Raw genomic sequence first — 24,530 nt, forward strand, 5'->3', positions numbered from 1 at the left:
CTTCATCTGAAATCGTATACTTACTAGGTACGTACTAGATTCGAGGCAGCGCACACCGTTTGGCTGGTAAAGCAGTAAGCTCTTTCAGTACGCAAGTGCACAGTATGCATGCAACCTCGTACGTACTACGTCCGCCATCTTACCAATGTCACATGATGCATGACATCTCATCGCCACAGTTATAACAATTTCAAAATTAGTTTTGTCGTTCTCCACAAAGCTACTCATAATGTAATTTAGGGTTGTACTAAATCATAACATGTTTAATGTTTGTCTTACTCTGCTTTTCGCCATCTTTGTTCTTCGCTACAAACGCCTTTGCAGCTCCAGTTGCATTGTGGGATAGATTATCGGGCCGTAAGTGTGCATCGTTTGCATACTCAAAAATGGCTGCCCAGGCAGTAGGTCATCCAGGGACTTTTTGAGTACTTTTTAATGTATACTACGTATTCGGACATACTAACCACTCTCGCGTACTGCTTTCGGGTACTGTTCAGTATGGAAGTATGCGATTTTGGACACAGCTAAAGAAATTTAATGTGAAAACTTTACCTCTCAACAGCTTTCTGAAAGTCTAAGATTTCTTATGCAGATGGATTAAAACGAACAAGTGCATTAACTGTGTCAGTGCCTTCTGCAGCAACTAAAGTCTACAGTGATGAAGTGTGTTTTCATAGCAAGGCATTTATAAGATCTGTATCATTTATAACACAATAGTGTTACTCACCTCTCTGTCAAACTGGGAGAGGGGGGCATCACCTGCGCAGTCCATGCCTCCACCTGAAGACAGCGAGCCTTCAGAAGGTGAGTTTATTGCCTGCCATTTATTGGAACCATAGCTTCCACTAGAGAACTCCCGTCTCAAAGCACTGCCATTCTGTGAAGCGGATCCTAAAAGGGAAAAATACCAATGGTTGAAAATGATTTAATTTACTAGCACTGGTAACTATTCTTAGATAAGATACATTATTATCAAGATATTTCTCATATAGCTCTAGACATTCCCAATTTTTTTACTAGAATACAAGAGCATCAGCACTCACGTATACCGAAGCCGCTGCTGGCACTCATGGAGCGACCAGTTTCAGGTCTAGCCTTGCTTATGGTGGGGATGCTGACAGATCCACCTAGCACTCCACGGCTCTCCTGGGTACGCACATTCTGCAGAGCACAGTCATGAATTAAAAACATTTCCAATACAAGCAAGATAATCCAATTAAAAATACATTTAAAAGCTGAACTTATCTTGCAAAAGATACAAATAAGGACATCTTACTTTTATCTCTGAATCCTCCAAACTTTATTTCTCTGCATTTAAAATCGTGTTTTATTAAGACATAATATTGCCACCATAATATTATATTATTCATTATTTTCCATCCAATCTAGTCAAATGGAATTTGCAGCCTTGCTCCCTGCTGCTGTCGCCTTAAACCTCTGGCCGAGGACGGCCATTGACAGCTTTTCTTTATCTGCTAGAAGCAGGGTCTCACAAACAGCAGTATTGTGTAAGGAGAGCCAACAACTGCCATCTGTGATCAACCACCCCCTGCACGACACCTTTACTGGCAAGCAGAGGCTGTAATTGCAGTAGTGATGAGTCATCTCAGGCTAGCCACTGTCCCTACTCCAATGGACAAACAAAGCCAACCATGTGTCTGGGTAAGTGCCAGATCAGTAGACAGCATAGATGAGATTGGAACCTGGATCTCAGCAATGGTAGGCCAGCACATGGCAGTGCCCCAGAACACCCAGAAGATATATTTGAAAAATCTCATGTAGTGGGTGTAAGACCACTTGCTTTTCACAGTGTAAACCTGGCTCTAAAGCTTACATGTCCTTCATTTAAGATACAAGCCAGCCACTACATTTTTACACTGCTGCTAATGCTAAGTTGCTTAGCTGATTGAGAGAGGAGATAGAAATACTATCCCTTCTACATAGAGAGCAGGGCTAATGATGCTAAATATGACAATAACCACTTTTTTCAAAGCAGGAGAAGGGAAAATAATTTTTGCCAAGTTAACCAAACCCTAAGTGGATTTAGAACTTGAGGAATCATATAAAATGTGACATTTCCTGGTCCTACCAGAGAGCAGATGGAGGCAGGGGTCCCAGGAGCAGATCTTAGTAATGGGGAGTAGGAAGAGAGGGGGGAATCCTGGGACAGGAAGTTGTCGGCAGAGGTAACCGTCATGTGATAGACATGCTCAAAGCTGGTGGGGATGGAGATGAGGCGCAGGCGGAGAGAGGGAAGAGGAGAACCTGGCTACACCAGAGAGTGAGGAAAGCATGGAAGTCAAATAGTAAAAGAGTGACAGAAAGAAAGATGGAGAAAAACAAAGCATGCATATGTACTACACAGTGATAACAGCTAAACAAAATGAAAGGAGGTGTGGAAATATACCCAACATGCTTTTGTAAACCATAAGCACCAAGATCAGACCTGATACCAAAATTAAAAAATAAATTGCAGAGCATTTTGGGAAAGCAAGAAAGGTATAAGAAAGATGCAGACCCAAGTGCTACCATGATCTTACCATTGGCAGATCTTTAAGTATCTGGATTCCATCTCCTGGGCCCATATGAACAACGTGGTTAAAGTTGGTTGGGTTTGAGATCAACTTACTCCTCATCTCAGGATCTCTGAGCATCTCTCTGAAGCAGAATTATAGAATGTTACAATGGTGAAAAAATGGCATATCAAGATTTTGAAAGAGTAATGTGCAAGTACTGCAGTGATGTGGCATTGTCTCATTAGTTGTATCTAGTAGCGAGTTCTATATGTAGATTGGTTTTATACTGTAGGTGGTTTTTTACCTTCGTTGCTGCAGCCTCTCTTCTTCTGGCACTCTAAAGGAAAAGCGACGTTTGCTGGTCATACTGCGCACCATCTGCTTTCTGCTGTTATCGGACGTGTCAGGAACCACCAGCTCATCTCCTTCTGTAAAGGAGATCATAGTACAGCCTTACTTTCTAATAGTGAATTATTCTAAATAGGTTTCAAGGTAAATTCAAAATTACAATTTCTTTTTACAAAGAAGAGATAATTTAAGCAATTTATTCATGTAAACAATGTCTACATGATACATTGTGATGGAAATTTCGCACTTTATTTAATCACTAAGTTAAAAAAAGCTTAATGTGGCAAAAATGGCAGTAGTTACACGAGGAATAGTAGTATTAATGTGCACACGATGAGCAGAACTATTTCAGTGCGTAGAATGTAGATTGTAGACAAAGAAATTTGAAAGCTAACAGTCCATTACAAGATGGGACTAACTTCACATGCTCATTAAATAACAGAGAAGCAGCATGTTTATGTTGTTTTCCTGAAATCATTATGTTATGTTAGTCATTTTGTCCCCTGTTTTGAAACTTTAATATGGAATAAAGCTATTCTTCCCAAACCTTTAGCTCAAGTGCCAGCAACACACTTCTAACAGATGGCAATAACAGTTACTAATGATTAATCCAAATGTACCATGTGAATTTTCAGTTACTGAGGAATACAATTCAGTGCTGTACAAATCTAAAGCTTACTTTACCACCCCACTCTTTTAAAAAAGGAGCAGGAACCTTCAAAGCACAAAACTGCTTAAACTAACTACTGGAATCTGATCATAAGTACTTAATCCATATACAGTGTATCACAAAAGTGAGTACACCCCTCACATTTCTGCAGATATTTAAGTATATCTTTTCATGGGACAACACTGACAAAATGACACTTTGACACAATAAAAAGTAGTCTGTGTGCAGCTTATATAACAGTGTAAATTTATTCTTCCCTCAAAATAACTCAATATACAGCCATTAATGTCTAAACCACCGGCAACAAAAGTGAGTACACCCCTAAGAGACTACACCCCTAAATGTCCAAATTGAGCACTGCTTATCATTTTCCCTCCAAAATGTCATGTGATTTGTTAGTGTTACTAGGTCTCAGGTGTGCATAGGGAGCAGGTTTGTTCAATTTAGTAGTACAGCTCTCACACTCTCTCATACTGGTCACTGAAAGTTCCAACATGGCACCTCATGGCAAAGAACTCTCTGAGGATCTTAAAAGACGAATTTTTGCGCTACATGAAGATGGCCAAGGCTACAAGAAGATTGCCAACACCCTGAAACTGAGCTGCAGCACAGTGGCCAAGATCATCCAGCGTTTTAAAAGAGCAGGGTCCACTCAGAACAGACCTCGCGTTGGTCGTCCAAAGAAGCTGAGTGCACATGCTCAGCGTCACATCCAGCTGCTGTCTTTGAAAGATAGGCGCAGGAGTGCTGTCAGCATTGCTGCAGAGATTGAAAAGGTGGGGGGTCAGCCTGTCAGTGCTCAGACCATACGCCGCACACTACATCAAATTGGTCTCCATGGCTGTCACCCCAGAAGGAAGCCTCTTCTGAAGTCTCTACACAAGAAAGCCTGCAAACAGTTTGCTGAAGACAAGGCAACAAAGGACATGGATTACTGGAACCATGTCCTATGGTCTGATGAGACCAAGATTAATTTGTTTGGTTCAGATGGTCTCAAGCATGTGTGGCGGCAATCAGGTGGGGAGTACAAAGATAAGTGTGTCATGCCTACAGTCAAGCATGGTGGTGGGAATGCCATGGTCTGGGGCTGCATGAGTGCAGCAGGTGTTGGGGAGTTACATTTCATTGAGGGACACATGAACTCCAATATGTATTGTGAAATACTGAAGCAGAGCATGATCCCCACCCTCCGGAAACTGGGTCGCAGGGCAGTGTTCCAGCATGATAATGACCCCAAACACACCTCTAAGACGACCACTGCTTTATTGAAGAGGCTGAGGGTAAAGGTGATGGACTGGCCAAGCATGTCTCCAGACCTAAACCCAATAGAACATCTTTGGGGCATCCTCAAGCGGAAGGTGGAGGAGCGCAAAGTCTCGAATATCCGCCAGCTCCGTGATGTCGTCATGGAGGAGTGGAAAAGCATTCCAGTGGCAACCTGTGAAGCTCTGGTAAACTCCATGCCCAGGAGAGTTAAGGCAGTTCTGGGAAATAATGGTGGCCACACAAAATATTGACACTTCAGGAACTTTCACTAAGGGGTGTACTCACTTTTGTTGCCGGTGGTTTAGACATTAATGGCTGTATATTGAGTTATTTTGAGGGAAGAATAAATTTACACTGTTATATAAGCTGCACACAGACTACTTTTCATTGTGTCAAAGTGTCATTTTGTCAGTGTTGTCCCATGAAAAGATATACTTAAATATCTGCAGAAATGTGAGGGGTGTACTCACTTTTGTGATACACTGTACATATCCTGTTTCAGTAAAATAGCATTAAGTTGTCAGCTAGGGCTCTTACCTGCAGTCTTATTTTTAAAATAGATAAGCCGTACTGTCTCCAGACCTAGCAAGTTCAAAGAGCCATCTGTGTTGAGCGGGTGAACCTGCAACCAAATCACCAAGACAGAGGTACATGACGTTAGCATTTAGATATTGCAGACGAAATTTTATGTTCAATTGTTTCAGCATTTTTCAGTGGCCACAGCACGGGTGACCAAGGTAGCACTGACGCAGAGGTGTATATTTGGATTTCCCTGGTTGGCTCAGTAAGACTTTTGCTAAAGTGTGTGTGTGTGCTAGACAGGCCTGCCTGCAGTCCAGATCTATGTCTCATTGAAAAAGTGTGGGCATCATGAAGAGGAGAATCAGACAACAGACACGACCAGCTGATGGGCAATGGGCAAACAATCCACTTGCAAAACTGCAACAATTAGTATAATCAGTTCCCAAATTATTACAATTGGTTAAAGAACACAGTGGCAAACTAACTTTTTGGAGTGTGTTGTGGCCACCAAATTCAATTAAAATTTTTTGTTTACCATGCAAGCCATAAATGTTTACCTTTTTCATAGGAATGGTCTGGATCCACTCGATGGTGTTCACATCGAACACATCCACTGCATTCTCACTATATACAGACAAGTAGGGGGCACTATAACCTTCAAGAAACAAAACAAAAAAGTATTACTTACACAGTATCATTTAATAGCCCACACTTATCTGGCTTAGTACAGCCTGTATTCTACCTCGGGGAAAAGTGCATGTTCTGTCAGCAGAACACACCATCCCATAATTCACCACACCTAGTCTTTATAAGCGAATGCTCACTTTGTTGCTAACACAGACTCCATTATGCACATTGAAAAAAATGGGAGAGAAAAGCTGTTTGAGGGAAAATCCTGTTTAAAATGTAAATGCACTTACAATAATTTAAAACATAAGCATCATACACTGAAAGAACACATGCAGAATATACACAGCTGCCATCTTAATTCTGTCCAATAAAAAATGAGAATAACGCTATTAGGATTGACAGCACTTACAGCAGGCAGTTGGCACGGCTGGCCACATTAACTCCTGCTGGCGTGAACGTCTGCCTTGGCAATCCACATAAATGCCAATGCTGCTAAAGCACAGAAGCAGCTCTTTGTTGGATATTTCCACAGCACACAGCGCTTCCAAACCCAGCTGCCCTATGAAGGCCAGGGTGTGGTCATCTGGGTGAAGGAGGCTGATGGGAGGCCCGTCACCCTGCAAGCTGTAGCGTAAGAATCCAGCTTGGTGGCCGACACATAGCTTATCGCCCTGCAATGCCATCCACTGAACCACACCAGGGACCTGCAGCTCCCACAGTTTCCTGTGCCGTGTTTTACCCTTGTTCAGCTCATAGCAAATGACCTGTCTCTTCATGGCCACACAAAGACATGTGCGAGCACCATAATTCATTGTGCCGGAGACCAGAGCCTGACAGCCCTTAGTTTCTGGAAGCTTGAAGAAGTCTGTGTCCCGGTCTTCTAGTGCTGCCATTGGAAAGAGGCGCACATGGCGATTACGGCCAGAGATGACCGCCAGCAGCTGCTCAGAGGAAATCGGATCAATCAGGTGGACCTTTTTACTATCGCCTACCTTGACAATCTCTGTAAGACAGTGTAAAGGAAATGCATGAATGAAGAGAAAAATGTACAGTACAGCAGTGTAAAAAAGCTTTCTTATTAAACCTACCATCTTTGGTGACATGAACAATATATAGGCCTTCCTCAGTGCCCAGGGCTATCCTCTCATGGTCTGTAAAAACAATTATACAAATAATATTCAAAACCCAGTTCTACCTTGCACAATTTAACTGCAGATTAAAAATAGGTTAGTAAAGGAATTTTATTAATTTAGTTAATTACTTTAACTATATAACTAGCTTAATTACATTAACATATCTATACATATGTAAAAGTTATTTACATATTTGTTTTTTTTTTTGTATTTCAGTGTAAGTAGTTTCAGTATTACTAATATTCATTGTATATAGTACTACTTATATCACATTTCCAGAAACAGAAGTCGGAGGACAGTGCATGAACATGAGCACACTCTTCTTTTAAAAATTATGCTTCTAAATGACCACTGATGATTCATTACTGCCGTTTTTGCTGTGGTTCTCTTGCTTTTAGTTGTAAGTGGCGGCAAGGCGGGGATAGAACCTCATAGCCCCAAGCCTATTGGCTGCTTACGTCAGAGATTTGTTCCAAACCAGCAAAATTATGGGTCAGAATAAAAACCTGTGATTCTAAGGTGGAAAAGCACCACACTGTTCAGGATTTTGGAAGCAGCACCGGCATCATGCTGGTGAAAAAGCGCTATAAAAATGTCAGTGCTTTTATTAATTTTTTTGGTTCCTGTATTTTAACTTAATCTGTACCTATAATAGCAGCAGACTGGGTGGTTTTAATGAGAGGCAGGGTGCTGTCATAAGCTTCTTTAGGCATGTAGACAAAACGCTCCTTCAGCTTGTTCTTTTTTAGGAGACGGTGCAGCTCATTTAGCAAGCCCACCCACTTATTTTTCTCCTGATCACTGTCAGCAAGGATCAGGATAGAGCCCTTTTTACCACCAGACGTAGACATCCGAGATGCCGTGACCTAGAGCAGAGAAAAATACTGCATTAAACTCAGCCCCAGAACAAGCAGTGCATTATAATTCCAGGAAAATTCCTGGACAGGTTTCTTACAGTTGTTAACACACCATTGTCTACCCCCCTCCAAAAATAAATACATAAATAAATAAATTAGTAAATACAATACTCATTTTAGTTTATTACCATAAATGCATTTGTTTTTTTCTGTATTAACCTGCCATTTCATTTTAAGCTGGTGCTACCATAAAGTCAAACTAACCCCCCCCCCCCAAAAAAAGAATAATCCTAAGGTAAAAGCATTATAGTCATAAGAATCATCAAACCCAACATTCCTATTCCAGAGCAGAACTGTAATTATGACAGACCAACAGGCCATGTATTTCAAATAAAAAAATTATTGAAAAAGCAAAACTCACTCTGAAAATGCAGGGAATGTCCTTTCTATTAGCATGGATGACATCAGATGCCAGTACTGAGCTGACTGAAAATTCCTCATCCCTACAGCAAGAAGAAAATGTGTGTTATATAACAATGTTAGAAAGCAGTAAGAGAGCAAGAGGTCATTGAACCCATCTCACTAATGACTGACCTCATGTCAATGACTTGGTTAACCACTACACTTGGCTGAGCTGCCTTGCCTTCTGGAAGCTCATAGAGAAAAAGTTTGCAGTCACATACAACAGCAAGGGCCCTCTGCCAACCTTTCTTCACACCTGATGGCTTTGGCACCTGGTAGGGAACCGCAAATCATAGGATTCATCACAATATAATCAAAAGGTGGGTAATATCACAGCATTTCAATACATTTAGAATACATTATTAAGCTTGCTAATTAAGTGCCAGCAAAGAAATAGCAACATATTAAAAATAAATAAATAGGCTAACAGAAAATGAATAAAAATAAATAAATAGGCTAATAGAAAAATGGTTAAACATTTTATTTATTTCACTGATCAGTTAAGTCCTGCTAGCTTTACACACTAATTTCAGTCAGCTGATGTACTTATTCAGGCAGTAGTACAACAGCAACTTTTAGCACATGACAGCACAAATCCTTACCCTAACATGACCCTCATAAGCTGTTCCAATGCCCTTTTGTGGGTCAATACCCAAAGGTCCTTTAGTTTGGTCTGAAGGAATAGGACACACTGCAGGGGCTTTGTCCGCACACGTTACATGACACGAGAAATTACAGACTGTAGGGAACAAAAGACAGTATGTAAGTATGTAGGTACTGAATTTGCCAAGCAGTTTTCTACTCCTTCTATGTACTTCGTCACAGTGACCCTACCTTCACATGTGCAGCCTTGTCGAATGAGTCCCACCATCAGAGAAGTGCACTGGTTGCACTTAGTGGGAGTATTGAAGGACTTCACCACAAACTGGTGAGCTTTTGGCTGTGAGGGATAGAAAGTGGGGACAGTAAATAGAAACAAAATACAAATGTTATACGTATAAACTCCTTTTCAATTCAATAACATAGAAGAAACACATATAAGAAAAGTTGAAAAGTTTATACTTAAGTGCTTATGTTTTTCAAAGTAAGCAGGTAAAGTGGTAATAAATGAGGGTATCATAATTAAGTACAAAAAGAAGATCCACCAAAGGCTCAATCTTTGCAAGCAAACTTGGGCCATGGCTCACTACTTTGTACTAAACTTAACGAGAGAAGTGTCAATTAGTTCTAAAAGAACATTTCATAATGCACGATTCCCAAACAAAAACAATATAGTTAATACAAAATAGTACAATTTAAACATGCCCCTGTCCAAACTTTCTGCGCTAAAGGCATCACATTCTAAATTTGTTTATATTTACAAAACACATACAGTATAACGTGAGTGAACCAACTGGATGTTTTTCTTTTGTCAATAAAAGTTTCATACCTTAAGGGTGGTTAGCCCAGTGGGACTATATCCTCCTGATCGCATGGTAGGAGTTTGTGTGTCTCTCTGGGGATCTACACACTGAAAGAGCAAAAGTTAGCGATTACTACACAATAACACCTCATATTTGGCTGTGGTTGTATTTTGGGTGTGAGGGGCACCTCTTGGGGCTCCATGTCGCTGGTGGCAGAAGAATTTCGAGAGTGGGACATAACCTGGGACTTTCGGTCACCATCTCGGGATGGTGTGTTGGACAGGCTAAAGGTATCAATAGAGTCAACCTGAAAGAACAATAAAAACAAAACAAACCCCTTTTATTCAAATTTAAGAGTTCCCTTAAATATTAAATATTCCTGCCTACGAATACATTTTATAAATATATATGTTAAAACACCATTAAGCCAGTAGTTTATGTTTTCATACATTTAAAACCAATACATGTATATAAAATCTGCATTTAAACGAGCACTGAACAAGAACAACCCTAGCAAGAACATTTAGCAGAAACTTAAAATTTGCATATTTCTACATATGTAAAACTAAATTGGGTGTTCAAAGGCATGTTGCCCTCTGAAACACACACAACCACACACATAATAACCAAGCTGTTGATTTATATAAAAATTGCTACCCAAATTATGACAAAAACAGCAAAAAATTTAACTCTTAGCTTTGAACTAAAAAGTACTGCAAAATTGCACATTATAATGTAAAATGAAAATAATGACTGCAGAAGTATTTGCTTGTACATGCAATAAGTTTCCACTTTTACAAACTTACAAACAAGGGTTTAAGAAAAAATACATTTTCTGTCTGTGAAATAACGTTATATATTACTGACTAGGAAGAGTCCAAGTTTAAATAAGCATTCACAAAGCAGTATCAACAAAATGCATACAGGTAAATAAGCAACATGCAATAAATGTATTTTTTGCTATGCAGGTAATAAGACAGACCACGGTGATGTGCTTTTAATGCAAACCCACCCATGCAGTATTGAAATGCAAAATCATGCACACAAAAAGCAACAAAAATGACCCAGATATCACACTGCCACTGACTACACACCAAAAATAATAGAAAAAAAATAACACCACCACCCAATAAACCACCCATACAAACTTGGAGCTTACACGTCTGCCTTTGCTGGCTTGGCCACAGGCATGGGATCGCTTCAGTACAAACAAAAACATTAGAAGTGGATCATGTAAGTACAAAAAGACTATGGGCAAAAGAAAATCTACAAAAAACTCTTTCTGAAAACATTTTAGAAGCTTCTATGCACCAGTTGTTCACAGAAACCCAAAACAAATAAAAAGAAAAAAATATTTGGGAGCCCAAAGCACAGCTGGTAAAAGCAGTAAAAGCTGACAGTTTAAAAACCTAACTCTTTTACACTTTTATTATGTTCAAATGTGCCGTTTCAATACTTACCTCAAAGTGATCCACAGCAGAGGCTGGGGCATTGAGGAATGCAAGAAAGGAGTTATGTGATTCCTGATGCTTTATACCTGTAAGACAAAGAATGTGATCATCTAAAGATTCATATCAAACAATAATAAGGGTTATGTGTACAGTATAACGTATAGTATGATTTGGTTATAATAAACTAAAAAAACAATGCCTAAACAGGCAATAAGCAGATCACCAAGATTATATAATGCTCATAAGTCAACATAAATTGGTCATTACACTTTTATTTATTATTGCAGTACCATGTTCCTGGCTGTTTGCTCTGCAAGTTTGTGCAGTAAACAATAATCATGTGATTATTGTTTACTTGTTGTTAAGGTAACGGGCTAGTAATCAAAAGGTTGCTAGATCAAGCCCCACCACTGCCAGTTTTTTTTATTTATTTTTTTTTTTTTTTACGTAACCTTTTGGATAAAACAGAGGTCTATTTTGTGTAGTTCTTATTTTTTAAAGCAGTTGAAGTTACTTAGTTGACTAAGATATTAAACAATGCAGCTTACATAAGCACTTAATTAGTTAGATTAAAAATGTATTTGTTTGTATGTAAATAACCTTAGTAAAAACAGACAACCTAAATGTTAAACTGTGGTAAGTAACTTTACCCTTAGACAACCGCAGTTCATCTGTTTCTCTTTTCAGTCTCTCGACATCAGCCTGTAGATCTTGGTTCTTTTTCTCAGACTCTTGGAGTTTGCTTTAAAAGAAAACCTCTGTCTTATTATAGTATACTAATAAATGGTAAAAATAATAATTTCACATTTCTAATGACTAACTAAGCATTAGCACACTAGCACTGTTTTAACTGCTATCAAGTCACCCCACAGAAAGCAGAACATTATGCCCTACAGTATAGAGCAGAAAAGCATTACCATTCTGTGGCCATGTTGGCAGCCTTGACTTTGTTCAGCTCGTCCTGAATGGTTTGCTTGGCTTTGATTTCAGAATCCAATGCAGACTGCAGCTCCAGACGAGCAGACATATCCAATTTAGCCAAACGGCGCATTTTCCACGGCATGTCCTGGCACAGTAAACAAATACAATCATGATATATTTAAAATAATAATACTTAACAATTTAACAGGTCTGCAGCTTCATTTTCACCAACCAGCTTACCTCAACTGCTTTCAGATAATAAATCATTACAACAAAGAAATATTAGGTCAGGCAAAAGTTCAAAGATTATCAATATACCATAGAGCGAGCACTGGTGTTCCTCAGGCCCTCCAGCTCTTCACCCATCTTTGACGCCAAAGCCTGGAGGTATCCTCGTGCATCCTTCTCATCACTGACCCTGTGAAACAATGTTTTAAAACTGCACTACCTCTTATGACAATTAGATGGCGGAATGGCTTAATTTCATACTACCCAACGCTTTACACCCAGCTTCTGTGTACAAACCAGTTTTTCACTCACCACTGTATGATCTCTGTGATTTGTGCTTCCCAGTGAGCCACACTTTCTTTCTTATCAGCGAGCTCCTTCATTTCATCCTCTAGCTGCTTGTGATTGCAGCTCAGCTTCTGGAACGAGCTCATCAACTGTAGACACAGACAGGTCCAAGAATTTAGCACCAACATTTAGAGACATCACAAAAGTTTAGTCAACTTTGACTAATCCCTTTAATTGTATTTAACAACATGATCAAATCTGATTATCACTATTATATTTTTACAGCAGTAAAAAGCGTGCAGTTGTGGATATGTACACATTATCAGAATATTTAAATATTTAAAGAACTTAATGCTTTAAAGGGTTTAAATCTTCCAGATACCTTGTCATTTTCCCATCCAGCCTGTCATTTTTGCCATGTTCAAATATACTTATGCACACCAGTTTACTCACTTAGTGGTGCAATTAAACATTCACTAATAAAACCAATCTTATTTTGCTGCTCTTGATGGTACTGTACTTGAAATGAATGAAAATCGCAGGTTTTTTTTTGTTTACTTTGCAAGACATATGACTCATTTACACAGGTCATCGAGGTCATTTCCAATCGCTGCCAACCTGGCCCTTAACCCTAAATTGCTTGCATTGTATTTAATTACATTTGTAAGTCACTCCAAGTATTGAATAAAACTGGGGGGTAGGACTGCGAGTGTGAGATATCTGAACATAGTGTCATCAGTTAGAAATAGCTTTAATACTATTACAGCCTTAGCAAAGCCTTTACAGAGGCACCATTTAAAAATGTAAAATGTCTAAAAGGCAGTAAGCACAAAATAAATTCTATAACCACATGAGACATGTAGAACACACATCTCATCTCTCACACATCTGAATAAACTACTGACTACAGACTGCATGGCTTATATTACCTTTAGGTAAAAGACCTGTAAATCCTGTATAAGAAATAAGTATTCTTATTTAGTAAATCTACACTGTTAGTAATGGCTCTTGATTGCAGTAATATAGAAAACTGTCAGCCATAAGAAAAGAAAAAAATGCTTGTATAAGCAATGCACTGTTCTCACATGGGATGGGAGGTTAGACCAGCAGTATTTTACTTCACCTGATAGTGTCCAACCTTTCCCTAAAACCCCCGATCTCAGTCATCCATGCTTTTATTCATAAACATGAATTACTACATGAAGACTCAGTTCTGTTTGTCAATGTAAGTAGGACCTTTTACTGCCTTAGGAATTGTGAGAATTTTTTGTTTATGTCATGAACCAGTGAAGCGTTTCAACACAATGTAATTATGAACAAATTATTCCAAACAGTTTACATCCTTGATGCATGACGGACAAGTTTTTTTTTTTTTTCAAATTCTTGTTTAACATATTCCTTGGCCTTGCACAAGCAGAAGCTACTGACAGACTTTCCTGAATCAACCCGAGTAGCTGGACAAACTAGTAAAAGTGTTACTATTAAGATCATTTTTAAAAGGTTCCAAAAATCTTTGAAACATTTGGCAAAAGTCTCAATATGGTCATAGATGTTGACAAGCATTAGAGACCTTTAATATACTTTTAATGTTTTACTGTAGGTGCTTTGTTCAATTATAGAATTTGACTTATGTCACAAAAAAGAAACCCGCTGATACCAGTAGTCCAAGATAATGAAAATGCTTCTAATTTCACCCAAATTTATTGTGACCACATCAAAAGAACAGGAAGCTTTTATCTGGCATTGGTAATATGGGCACCAAGATTGTAAAGCAAGATGAAACAGGGAAACAAATGACTGTAAGTACAAAATAAAAATAACTGAGTGAACATGTGTGAATAAGCATGCAAACAAGATAAACGATAAATGAATAAGAACATAAACAGTGGGGTAGATAGAGGGAAAAGGAATACTCACATTTTCAAGTTCATTAGAAAGTTTCTTGTTCTCCTCAGTAAGCAACACTCGTTCCCTTTCGTACTTATGTTTGTAGTCCGTCTCAAATTCCTCCCGTTCACTTTGACTGTGGGGGGTGAAAAAACCTTTTTAAAGCTCAAAAACACCAACACATGCACAATAATGAATAAAATAAGTTATTTAAATGTTAGATTTTAATAATGCAGAAAAAATAATGTTATAGTTCGAGCAGTCAATCTACTCAATTTACTTGGGTTTAATTTACTCATGCTATGAAAATTGCTGTTGTAACAGGAAATGAAAAGGTAAAAAAAAAAAAAAAAAAGCTGGTAAAAAGAAGAGTGTGTTTAACTTCATTTCCATGGATAAAGTAACCTCTGTCTTTAGTGGGATTGAATTTAAATGAGTGTGAAATTTACAACCCTACTGAAAATTTAATTAAATCAAGGAATTAAAAGCAAAATGTTTTTATCTGTGCATACCATCAACTATCACTAAACAATCTTTAACAGTTCATGGCCTACTAATTTTATCAGGTTTAAATATGAATAAAATATAATTTTCTATTTATTAGTATTTTTTATTATTATTTTGAAACCTTCCTGTTTTGCTCTATGGTAAAGCAAGTAAAGCATGTGCACACATTTTTCAGTTCTGAGACTAGCAGAACTGTACCTTTCTCTGCGAGTCTTCTCTAACTTGTCTTTAAGCATCATAATTTCTTTTTGTAAGGACAGCTGCTGAGCCTCAGCGTCACGAAGATCCTTTTTCAAGGCTTTCAGCTCATTGTTGTGTTGGAGATCCCGACGAGATAGCTCCTCCTCATAGAACACTGCCTTCCTCTCTAGATCAGCACGCAATTTACTGAGCTCCTGCTGCTGATCTGGGACCCCAGCAGCTGGTGAGCGACCGACCTGCTTCTGCTGCTCCGACACACACATATATTCAACATACAGTTATCAATCAAGTAAGTAATGTAAGGATGTAAAAACAGGAATGAAATTGATCAAGGGAAAAAATGACTGGTTGGCCACTTGTGTTCACAACAACACCTGATTTAGATTTTTTGTTGATATGCACCATACAACAAAACGTAATTTAAATAAAAGACGCAGGCCACAGACAAGCCTAGTTCGTTTCTAAATAAGTTCAGTAACATTTTATTACATAATACATCAGGGCTGGTTATTTAAGTTGTTGTTATAATGCTGAAATGGTGAGTGGAATGTTGCAGTCGAAGGGCCTCCTATTCACCTCATTACATTCAAGTTTAAAAAAAGCAAATCAGTGACAACAGCAGTGTGATATTTGCAAAATATGTTCAGTTAGTAATAATTTTGGGTTTTCTTTGTTAACTGCCTTTGTTTGAAAGACTGTTGTTAGAAAAAGTGCCAGTGTAACATTTGACTACAAATGTAAAATTGTATTTTCATTTTAACATCTGCATTATTTTTATACCAGATAGAGCATAATGACATTATTGTACTAAAGACATATCAAACCAAAAACTAAAAAGACATTAAATCCTAAAACAATACAATCAAAACAAGTTTGCTGTTTTATATCCCACCCCTAACAAAAATGAGTGAATGGACAATTTAAAGCGGTAAATCAGTGTGTGTGGGGAGAACATTGTTAAAGAACCTTTATTCCATCCAGTTCCTCCTTCAGCTGTCTGCTGTACTGTTCACTGTGATTTCTCAGTTTCTTTTCTTTCTGAGCTTCGGCAGCTCGTTCTTCAGCCAGGGCTTCCATCTGACAGACACAATCACACAAACGCACAGACAAGCCTTATAGCATTTCTAAATATCTGATAAAACTATGATGTGACAACGTCTGCGAGTTCCACCGACCTCTTTCCTTGTCCTTTCAGTTTTACGCAAATCCAGCCGCAGGGCCTCAAGCTTCTGGTTGAGTGCATCCATCTCCTCCTCCTTATCCCGGAGCTGGCGGGTGAGACGCTGTTTGTAAGAGCGGAGTTCAGTCAATTTCTCACTCATCTCTGAAAACTCTTGCATAGCTAGCTTCCTCTGGCTCTCTGCTTCCTTCAGCTCCTTCCCCTGTGCTTTGAGCTTTTCTGCAGAATCCGACAGCTCCTGCACAAACATCACAGTGTGTCAAAGGCTAGGCTTAGTATTTAGACACAGCCATCACATCAGTACATAGAGCACTGTATACAGTCCTGATATATGTGAAAGCGTAGCTAAACATGCAGCTCTTACTTACAGAACTCAATAGGGCCAGTTAGAATGCTTGTTTAAAACTATAGAACCAGGGATACTCCAAATTACATTGCAAGGCTAAAAGGCAAATTTTTACATTTACTGCATTTACCAGATTCTTTTATTTTTGAGCATAGAATTGTGACTGAATACAGTGCAAGCAGCTAAGGGTTAAGGGCCGTCTGATCACTAATCTGCAGTTCTGAAGTCTAGTATCTTTACCACTAAGCTAACACTGTCCTCTGTTGTACAATGCTATACCTTCTGCATGTCTTCTTTGTCCTGCTTTAAGGTCTTAATCTGTTTTTCAAGAGAGGACATTTGTTTGGTGGACTCCTCTAGATCTCGACGGGCTACACTGGTCTGCTCCAGTTTTTGCTCCAACTGGCCAGAACCTAAAAAGACAAAAAAATAAAGATAAAAAGCCAAAGGTAGACACATTTTCCTGCTGTAAATTAGTGCAGAAGAAAATTCCTATGTAACAGCACTACAGCATTGAGAATGCTGGATTACCTGCTAACTGCTTTTTCAGACTCTCAATCTCCTCTTTTAGGCCTCGGATCTCAGTGTCCTTGTTTGTGGAGATGGGCGAATCTCCACTGGTGTAATGCAGAGCTTGCACAGTCTTGGTGGACTCTAAAAAGCAGCACATGTACAGAATATAAACAATCTGTCTAATATACTCAGCTGAATAATCTAATCCACTCAAACAACAAAGAAATAAAATGCTAGTTATTCCTGTAACTAGCCACTTCAGGGGCAAGGCACTAAACTTCCAGCAAGATCAGGTGTACTGAATGGATAGCTGTACCTTGGTTCTTTACAGCACTTAAACTAATGTTAAATTAAATAAAGCTTTTATGCTTATGTTCATGTTTGTACAGAATCTTAGAATGTCCATCCTGCTTAATGTTTTCTACTGTATTTATTGTTCACATTGTGTGTTCTTGGACTACATATACTGAAATGTTGAGACCAAGCCAGTGATTACTGTTTGTTTTGAAGAACCATGCTACAGGCTTTTTAATTAAATTCCAGTCATTGTGCTGATTTAATCATGAATCAGTTTCAAGAGATAAAATCTTCTCTTTGCGCTGCTGGAGGACAAAACACACAGCCCAGACTGCCTTGATTGCAGTGTATCTCTTGAGGCAAGCCCACTACGCCAGATTCAGCAGGCCATTGCCTTTTAAAATATTCTTATTTGCGTTAAGGAAAGTTTTTTTCATTGGCTTAGTACTGCTTTTACTCTCAGTGCTTTGCGCAGAAAGTTTCTTGGGTGAAAAATGCTTCACTCCGCCTGAAACAGCTTCAGATTTGTCTAATATGGGCATGCCTGCAACTTTAATGATCTGTAATTGTGCAATAAAAACTGGCAGAAGTAATTACAGTATAATTCCATTGTTCTTATTTGTACATGGTGTACGTAATGCTGCAACTACATCTGATCACAGTAGTTTTCCCACATGAACTAATACTAAATAATTAATTTCCTAATAAAAAACTTCGTGTTGTTTTTATTAAATTGTATAGTTAATTTTTTTAAGAAAGCTGTACAAAAATAAATCAAGTACTGGTCAATTTTATTAATTTCATTATAAAAGATAACTAATGAAAATAATATAGATAGAATATGTACTAATACAGTGGGGGAAATAAGTATTTGATCCCCTGCTGATTTTGTAAGTTTACCCCCTTACAAAGACTTGAACAGTCTATAATTTTTATGGAAGGTTTATTTTAACAGAGAGAGACAGAATATCAACAAAAAATCCAGAAAAAAACATTAAATAAAAGTTATAAATTAATTTGTATTTAATTAAGGGAAATAAGTATTTGATCCCCTACCAACCAGCAAGAATTCTGACCCCCACAGACCGGTTATGTGCCCATGAGGCACACAAATTAGTCCTGTCCCTGTATAAAAGACTCCTGTCACAGAATCAGTTTCTTCCGTTCAAATCTCTCGACCACCATGGGCAAGACCAAAGAGCTATCAAAGGATGTCAGGGACAAGATTGTAGACCTGCACAAGGCTGGAATGGGCTACAAGACCATCAGCAAGAAGCTTGGTGAGAAAGAGACCACTGTTGGTGCGATCATTCGAAAATGGAAGAAATACAAGATCACAGTCAATCACCCTCACTCTGGAGCTCCATGCAATATCTCACCTCGTGGGGTAAGAATGATTCTGAGAAAGGTGAGGTCAGTCCAGAATTACATGGGAGGAGCTTGTCAATGATCTGCTGAGATTTGAACACTCTACAGGGGTGTACTAGCGCGTTAGATCGCTGCACCACGCAAGCACACGTCTACATTTATTTAAAAAACTTGAATTAAAATTTAATCATGCAGTTAAGGTTTTATATACTTTCAGTAATGGTAAACCAGAACACTAGAAGAAACTGAGTTTTCGAAAGCAGAGAACTGGGCAAACCGTGGACACAGTGAACATCAGTCCAATTCCAATCATTTGAATTTGCTGCTTTACAAGAAAATTTGAAATATCTTAATGGTCATCTCCCTGTTGCTATATCACTCATTTTGCAAACTAAAATGAACAGTAGTATGTTGCTTAAATGCAAGGTTAGCTGATGTGCTTTTTCTTCTTAGTCATACCCTGCAGTTTGCGGCTGAGCTCCAATTTCTCTTGCTCAAGACGACGGATTCTCCTCTCATATGCCTCAGTGGCCAGGCTCTCTTCTAAGCTTCGCTGCACACAAACATCCATCTGCATGGGCACTGCAGACTCACGCAGACAACCACGGTCTGACAGAGAGCTGTAGAAACAAGGCAAGCAGGCAAACATGGCTTATTTTGTCTCAAATCTCTCAACATCTGGTACTCTATATACCTGGATTTAAAGCCATCTAACTTCACATTGCTTTTTGATATCCTATCAACAAATAGCATATTTTCTAGGCCAGGCATGCTGAGTTATGATCAAGATTATATAACAATCTGTGCTTGTTTATTAACACAGTACATCAACAGTAATTTTTCCATAGCGTAATATGGACAAATTTAACTAAAAATGTAGCTCATCCAGTCAGGCATTTTATGTCCCAGGGGAACTTTAAACTAAGGGAGACAGTGGAGAACATCTGGAACATGAAACTCTGCCCCAGGCTCTACATCTCTACAACTTTTGGCTTTATCTGCTTTACCTTTACTTACCACATGACAACATTGGTTTGTTAAGCCCCCACTAAAAGCTCTAATTAAAAAAAGAAACTTTGCTCTTTGGTTTAGAAAAAAGGTCTAGCTATAGTGCATTTCTTAGCTCAAAGGCGAATACAAAGAACACCGGAGAAAGCTGCAGGGAGTGCTTACCACTGGCTGGTGTAGGTAAAGCCTACAAATGGGAGATGATGTCCAGAGAAGGCTGTTAATGAAGGGGGAGGCATTGTCTCCTAAACATAAAAAAATATTAGCTTCGATAAATCACTGCAAAATATTTGGTAACATTTCTAACATGACACAAATGTGACTCACTCTGACTCATTATTTAAATATCAAAATAGACACACCAACATTCTACACTATTTTTGGGTATCTTGTATGTATAATCTATTTTATTAGATTCACAGATGCAGTTTGTAGTATTAGTGACTTGCGGTACTGATACACCTGTCATAATTTGGTCTTTATGACAGAGACAATCCATAACTGTGAATGTACAAAGTTGATCTATAGGTAGCTTATTAAATGGCTAAAAAGTCCCTACAATGCAAGTATACCCATATTTAAACGATAATGACAATTTTCTCATTAATAAAATGAAAGAATGAAGGTGGAAATATAACAGATCTTACAGCGTTTTTAAGGCAGTCGTCCTCAACATCAAAGTTGGAGGTGTCTGAAGGACTGCTGACTTCAGGGATGTATGGAGCATCACAGTTTCGGATGTTGTCCCAGTCAATTCCACTAAAGAAAGGGTGTTGCTTGAAGTCCTGAATGCCATTTTGGCCTAGTCTGTGCTCCCTGCCGCAGATGAGCCTACGGATTAGGTCTTTTGCATTTTCAGACACCTCTGTGATATGAGCAGGGAACTGGAACCTCTCCTATTCAAAAATAATTTGTGTTAATAATAATAATTAGGCAATATTAATAAAGTATTTTTTCAGTGATCACAATAATGACCTCTTCAACAAACAATTTTATTTTTTCATTTATTACACTCCTTACTTTGTGGTTCATTATCTTGCCATAGGTCTCCACCAGAGATTCTGCATAAAAGGGGGTTTCTCCGTACAGCATTTCATACATACAAACACCCAGTGACCACCAGTCACACTCAGGGCCATATTTGCCCTTGCCATCCTCCATAGCCTGCAATATCTCTGGAGATATGTAATCAGGAGTGCCCACTGCCACAGAGGATTGCACCTATGAAGATAACACAGGACAAAATCATTACCATAATAAAGAGAGAAAAAAATGCAAAAGCTTTGATGGACCTCGGTAAAATAACAGCCAGAGACAAAATAATGTGACACGTCTTCAAAGACCATAAACGTGATCTAGTGAGGAATAAGGTACTTTACAGCCCATATTGGCAAAGATGAGAAACGAGACAGTATGACTCATCCCATGACATAAAGACTATTCACTATGCTGTTAAAATCGTAGCAAGTCCTTTGCATTAAAACAGAAACATACACCTTTGTAAAGACCAACATTTTGTATTATATTGTAGTTGTTATAAATACTACTACAAATAAAAATCAGTAATAGTTGTACTATGTAGACATACTGGAAATGCTTATCCTGAGGCTAATGACTGGACAAATATGTATTTGTGCGTATATATACACAACAAGTGGAAATATTAATTTTTTTAAAAAAATGTAATACTTCTGGATGATGTTTAGTTAAAATGTACACACATCGTGTCCTAATTGTGTGATTAACAATATAAACAAAAGTATGTAGTTATAAGCATAAATAATTTATTTAAAAAAAAACATAGTAAAAAATGATAATATCAAAAAACATACACAATTTTACTAAAAACACCGCAATCATAAAAACACTATATTTTGGGTAGTTCTCCCACTACATTTTGGGTAGTATTTGGGTAGTTCCCCCATGCTTTCAAAGCTGCCTTATTTGTTTGTAAGATGGATTCCACAATGTGTTAGGATGCATGTCAAAGTTAACATATTGACATGCATCCATATTGACATTATTGTATTATGTAATTGCTGGAAATTTGACAGCTGCATATTTAGGACTAAAATCTAAAACAACAGTTATGCTACATGATTATGTAATTTTACAGTATAATATGCTTAGTGCCAGATGTTATAAAGTGATGTATAATTAAACAAAGTATCTGTTTCATCTATCTGGTTTTGTGTCAAGAAAGCTTTCTGCTGTTAGTTAAAACAAACAATCTTAACAATACCCTTGTCTTAATCATATCCACAGTTGGCTGTATTTCAGCTCTGGACCATATTTACATTTATATTTATGACATTTAGCACATGCCATTGTCCAAAGTGACTTATGATTGTAGCTTATTACACTGCAAGGGTTAAAGGCCTTGCTCAAAGGCCCAACAGTGGCAACTTGAGGGTGGCTGGACTTGAACCACTGAACTTCCAATTACTAGAAAAGTACCTTAACCGCTGAGTCATCACTGCCCATATGAGCTAATAAATACATTTTCATACATACAAGTGTCAAAACAATAAAATGTATCCTTATTGGTTCATTCACTCCACTTCATGTGTATTTCTGAAAAGCAAAGTATTCTTACTGAGAACAGCCAGGCCTGTGAGCTGCAAGCTAGAGAAAGTGGAAGCTCTGAATTTAAGCGGCCCTGTCTGAGCTTCAGTAAAAGCCAGCTAAAGAGAAGCCTGTGATAGATGTGAGCAGGTGGAAGAATTTGTGGTGAGCAAATGAGTCAATTCTAATGTCTGTCTTCATGTACAACACACGTGAACAGCTTCAAGCACGCACATGTGAGCATGCTGAGCCACACGTACACACTCACATTCGACTTGTCGGAGGACAGAGGAATATCCTGCTGAGCTGTCTGTGATGTATCACAAAACAACAGCAAATCCTAATCAGAAAACTACTTACTGTTTATATAAACTGTATGTACCCGTGAGCTCTATTAATCTAAACATACATTAATACTGAGTCAGGTAATTGTAAAAGGATTTTATATACTCTTTTTTTAATTGAACTAGTATTGTATGATGAATTGTGAATGCAAATTACAATGAAATGTTTTAGTTTTGACTAAAACATTAAGTATTTCAAAACTGATTCTTGCCTAAAATCTCAAGTTTAATTTTCTTTAAAAAAAGGTAATTTAATAAATCAGAATGTTGCTTTCAACATGTTAAGAGCAGGTACGACTCCCTGACCTTAAAGAAAGGCCTATTGGGTAAGGGTAAGAAAGTAAAGCTTCTCCACAAAGCTGTAGAGCCAAGCCTTACCCATGATGCACACTGGATGTAAAGCAGGACAGACTATTTAGACAGTTTTGATAAAAATCTAATAGGTTAAAACAGATTACTTGATTAGACTATAAAAAGAGTTCATTTTAGATTAAAAAAAAAAACAATTTAGAAGTATCATGAGTATGAATTGTTAGGTGTATTTATCAAAACAATATTCATAATCAAATTCAAATTCAAACAAATTACCACCATATTCGTCATTCTTACCGTTCCATCTGCCATGAGTTTAAGACAAGAGCCAAAATCAGCCAGTCTAATGTGTCCATTCATATCCAATAAAATGTTGTCTGGTTTGATGTCTCTGCAAAAGTAAAAAAAAAAAAAAAAAAAAAAAAGACCACTCATTACTATATATAATTACAACCTCAATAGCAACATTACTGGTGCACAATCACAATATTAGTATTTTGTGTACTCTAAGCTTAATCATGTTAAACATTACCTTTGTTCTATGGCCAGGACCAGCAAGGGACTCAAACCTAAAGCCCCTGATGCCTATGGTCTCACCTGAGATTCACAATCCTCTAAATTAATGGCAAACGCTCTAGTGCTACTCAAAAACCCGTAACACACATTTATGGTAAAAGTATGTTGACACCTCTCTCACCTTCTAGCTCTATCAGAGTGGGTTTAGTCTTGACCTTTCGACCATCATTGTTAGGTATAGATTTTTGTTTGCCAAACTATGTTTTCAAAAAATAATGATTCCAGCAACACTGCTATGCCTGATAGACCTGCTCCATCACACACACTTACCAGTACCACATAATATTCCTCGTCATTGTCGAGGTTAAAAAACTTAAAATCAGAAGGCAGAATACATTTCTATTTTTGATTTTTTTTATTGAGTAACTATATGGTAACTATATTTATTTCCACATTTTTATAAAGGCTGTGCAAACATCAAATTGCCTTAAAGCTTAAATATGGTGTTTGTTTCTTTTACCCTCCTTGTCGGTTTTCCCTCAGTTTTTTTTAGAACATGGACCATGGAGATCCACCCCAAGAGAATAGTGAGCCATGTGTACATGCAATTCAGTGAAAGGACAAATTCTAATTATTACTAGCATTTCACACACAAACAGAAAAACTGAACTATACTGTAGTGGGCCACTGAATAATTACAGAACTGAAAATAGTGAACATTATAACATTATTCTGAAATAAATAAACTACATGAAAAACAAAGTACTCTAGAACACCAATATGACAACAAG

General features: G+C 38.0%; 1 protein-coding gene across 2 annotated transcripts in view; it reads right to left on the minus strand.

Moving 5' to 3' along the window:
- The window catches only part of cdc42bpaa (CDC42 binding protein kinase alpha (DMPK-like) a), a 42,409-nt gene that overhangs the window by 3,878 nt on the left and 14,001 nt on the right, over positions 1 to 24,530 (minus strand). Inside the window, exons 6-37 of one of the 2 annotated variants that reach the window (XM_063008018.1) lie at positions 23,521 to 23,614; positions 21,023 to 21,223; positions 20,650 to 20,898; positions 20,168 to 20,247; positions 19,454 to 19,614; positions 17,348 to 17,470; positions 17,096 to 17,229; positions 16,466 to 16,708; positions 16,257 to 16,367; positions 15,288 to 15,535; positions 14,613 to 14,718; positions 12,720 to 12,844; positions 12,498 to 12,597; positions 12,176 to 12,324; positions 11,909 to 12,000; positions 11,268 to 11,344; positions 9,995 to 10,114; positions 9,834 to 9,914; positions 9,239 to 9,344; positions 9,007 to 9,143; positions 8,537 to 8,676; positions 8,364 to 8,445; positions 7,732 to 7,951; positions 7,041 to 7,103; positions 6,362 to 6,955; positions 5,880 to 5,977; positions 5,338 to 5,422; positions 2,821 to 2,944; positions 2,541 to 2,658; positions 2,090 to 2,269; positions 1,044 to 1,161; positions 728 to 891 (exon numbers count right to left, since the gene is read on the minus strand). In XM_063008018.1, coding sequence (XP_062864088.1) covers positions 728 to 891; positions 1,044 to 1,161; positions 2,090 to 2,269; positions 2,541 to 2,658; positions 2,821 to 2,944; positions 5,338 to 5,422; positions 5,880 to 5,977; positions 6,362 to 6,955; positions 7,041 to 7,103; positions 7,732 to 7,951; positions 8,364 to 8,445; positions 8,537 to 8,676; positions 9,007 to 9,143; positions 9,239 to 9,344; positions 9,834 to 9,914; positions 9,995 to 10,114; positions 11,268 to 11,344; positions 11,909 to 12,000; positions 12,176 to 12,324; positions 12,498 to 12,597; positions 12,720 to 12,844; positions 14,613 to 14,718; positions 15,288 to 15,535; positions 16,257 to 16,367; positions 16,466 to 16,708; positions 17,096 to 17,229; positions 17,348 to 17,470; positions 19,454 to 19,614; positions 20,168 to 20,247; positions 20,650 to 20,898; positions 21,023 to 21,223; positions 23,521 to 23,614 — 4,723 coding nt within the window. The remainder of the gene's footprint in view (positions 1 to 727; positions 892 to 1,043; positions 1,162 to 2,089; positions 2,270 to 2,540; positions 2,659 to 2,820; positions 2,945 to 5,337; positions 5,423 to 5,879; positions 5,978 to 6,361; positions 6,956 to 7,040; positions 7,104 to 7,731; positions 7,952 to 8,363; positions 8,446 to 8,536; positions 8,677 to 9,006; positions 9,144 to 9,238; positions 9,345 to 9,833; positions 9,915 to 9,994; positions 10,115 to 11,267; positions 11,345 to 11,908; positions 12,001 to 12,175; positions 12,325 to 12,497; positions 12,598 to 12,719; positions 12,845 to 14,612; positions 14,719 to 15,287; positions 15,536 to 16,256; positions 16,368 to 16,465; positions 16,709 to 17,095; positions 17,230 to 17,347; positions 17,471 to 19,453; positions 19,615 to 20,167; positions 20,248 to 20,649; positions 20,899 to 21,022; positions 21,224 to 23,520; positions 23,615 to 24,530) is intronic. The other variant, XM_063008017.1, reaches the window with a different exon arrangement.

This window comes from Trichomycterus rosablanca, chromosome 13 (genome assembly GCF_030014385.1).
Source record: "Trichomycterus rosablanca isolate fTriRos1 chromosome 13, fTriRos1.hap1, whole genome shotgun sequence".
In the NCBI taxonomy this organism is placed as follows: Eukaryota; Metazoa; Chordata; class Actinopteri; order Siluriformes; family Trichomycteridae; genus Trichomycterus; species Trichomycterus rosablanca.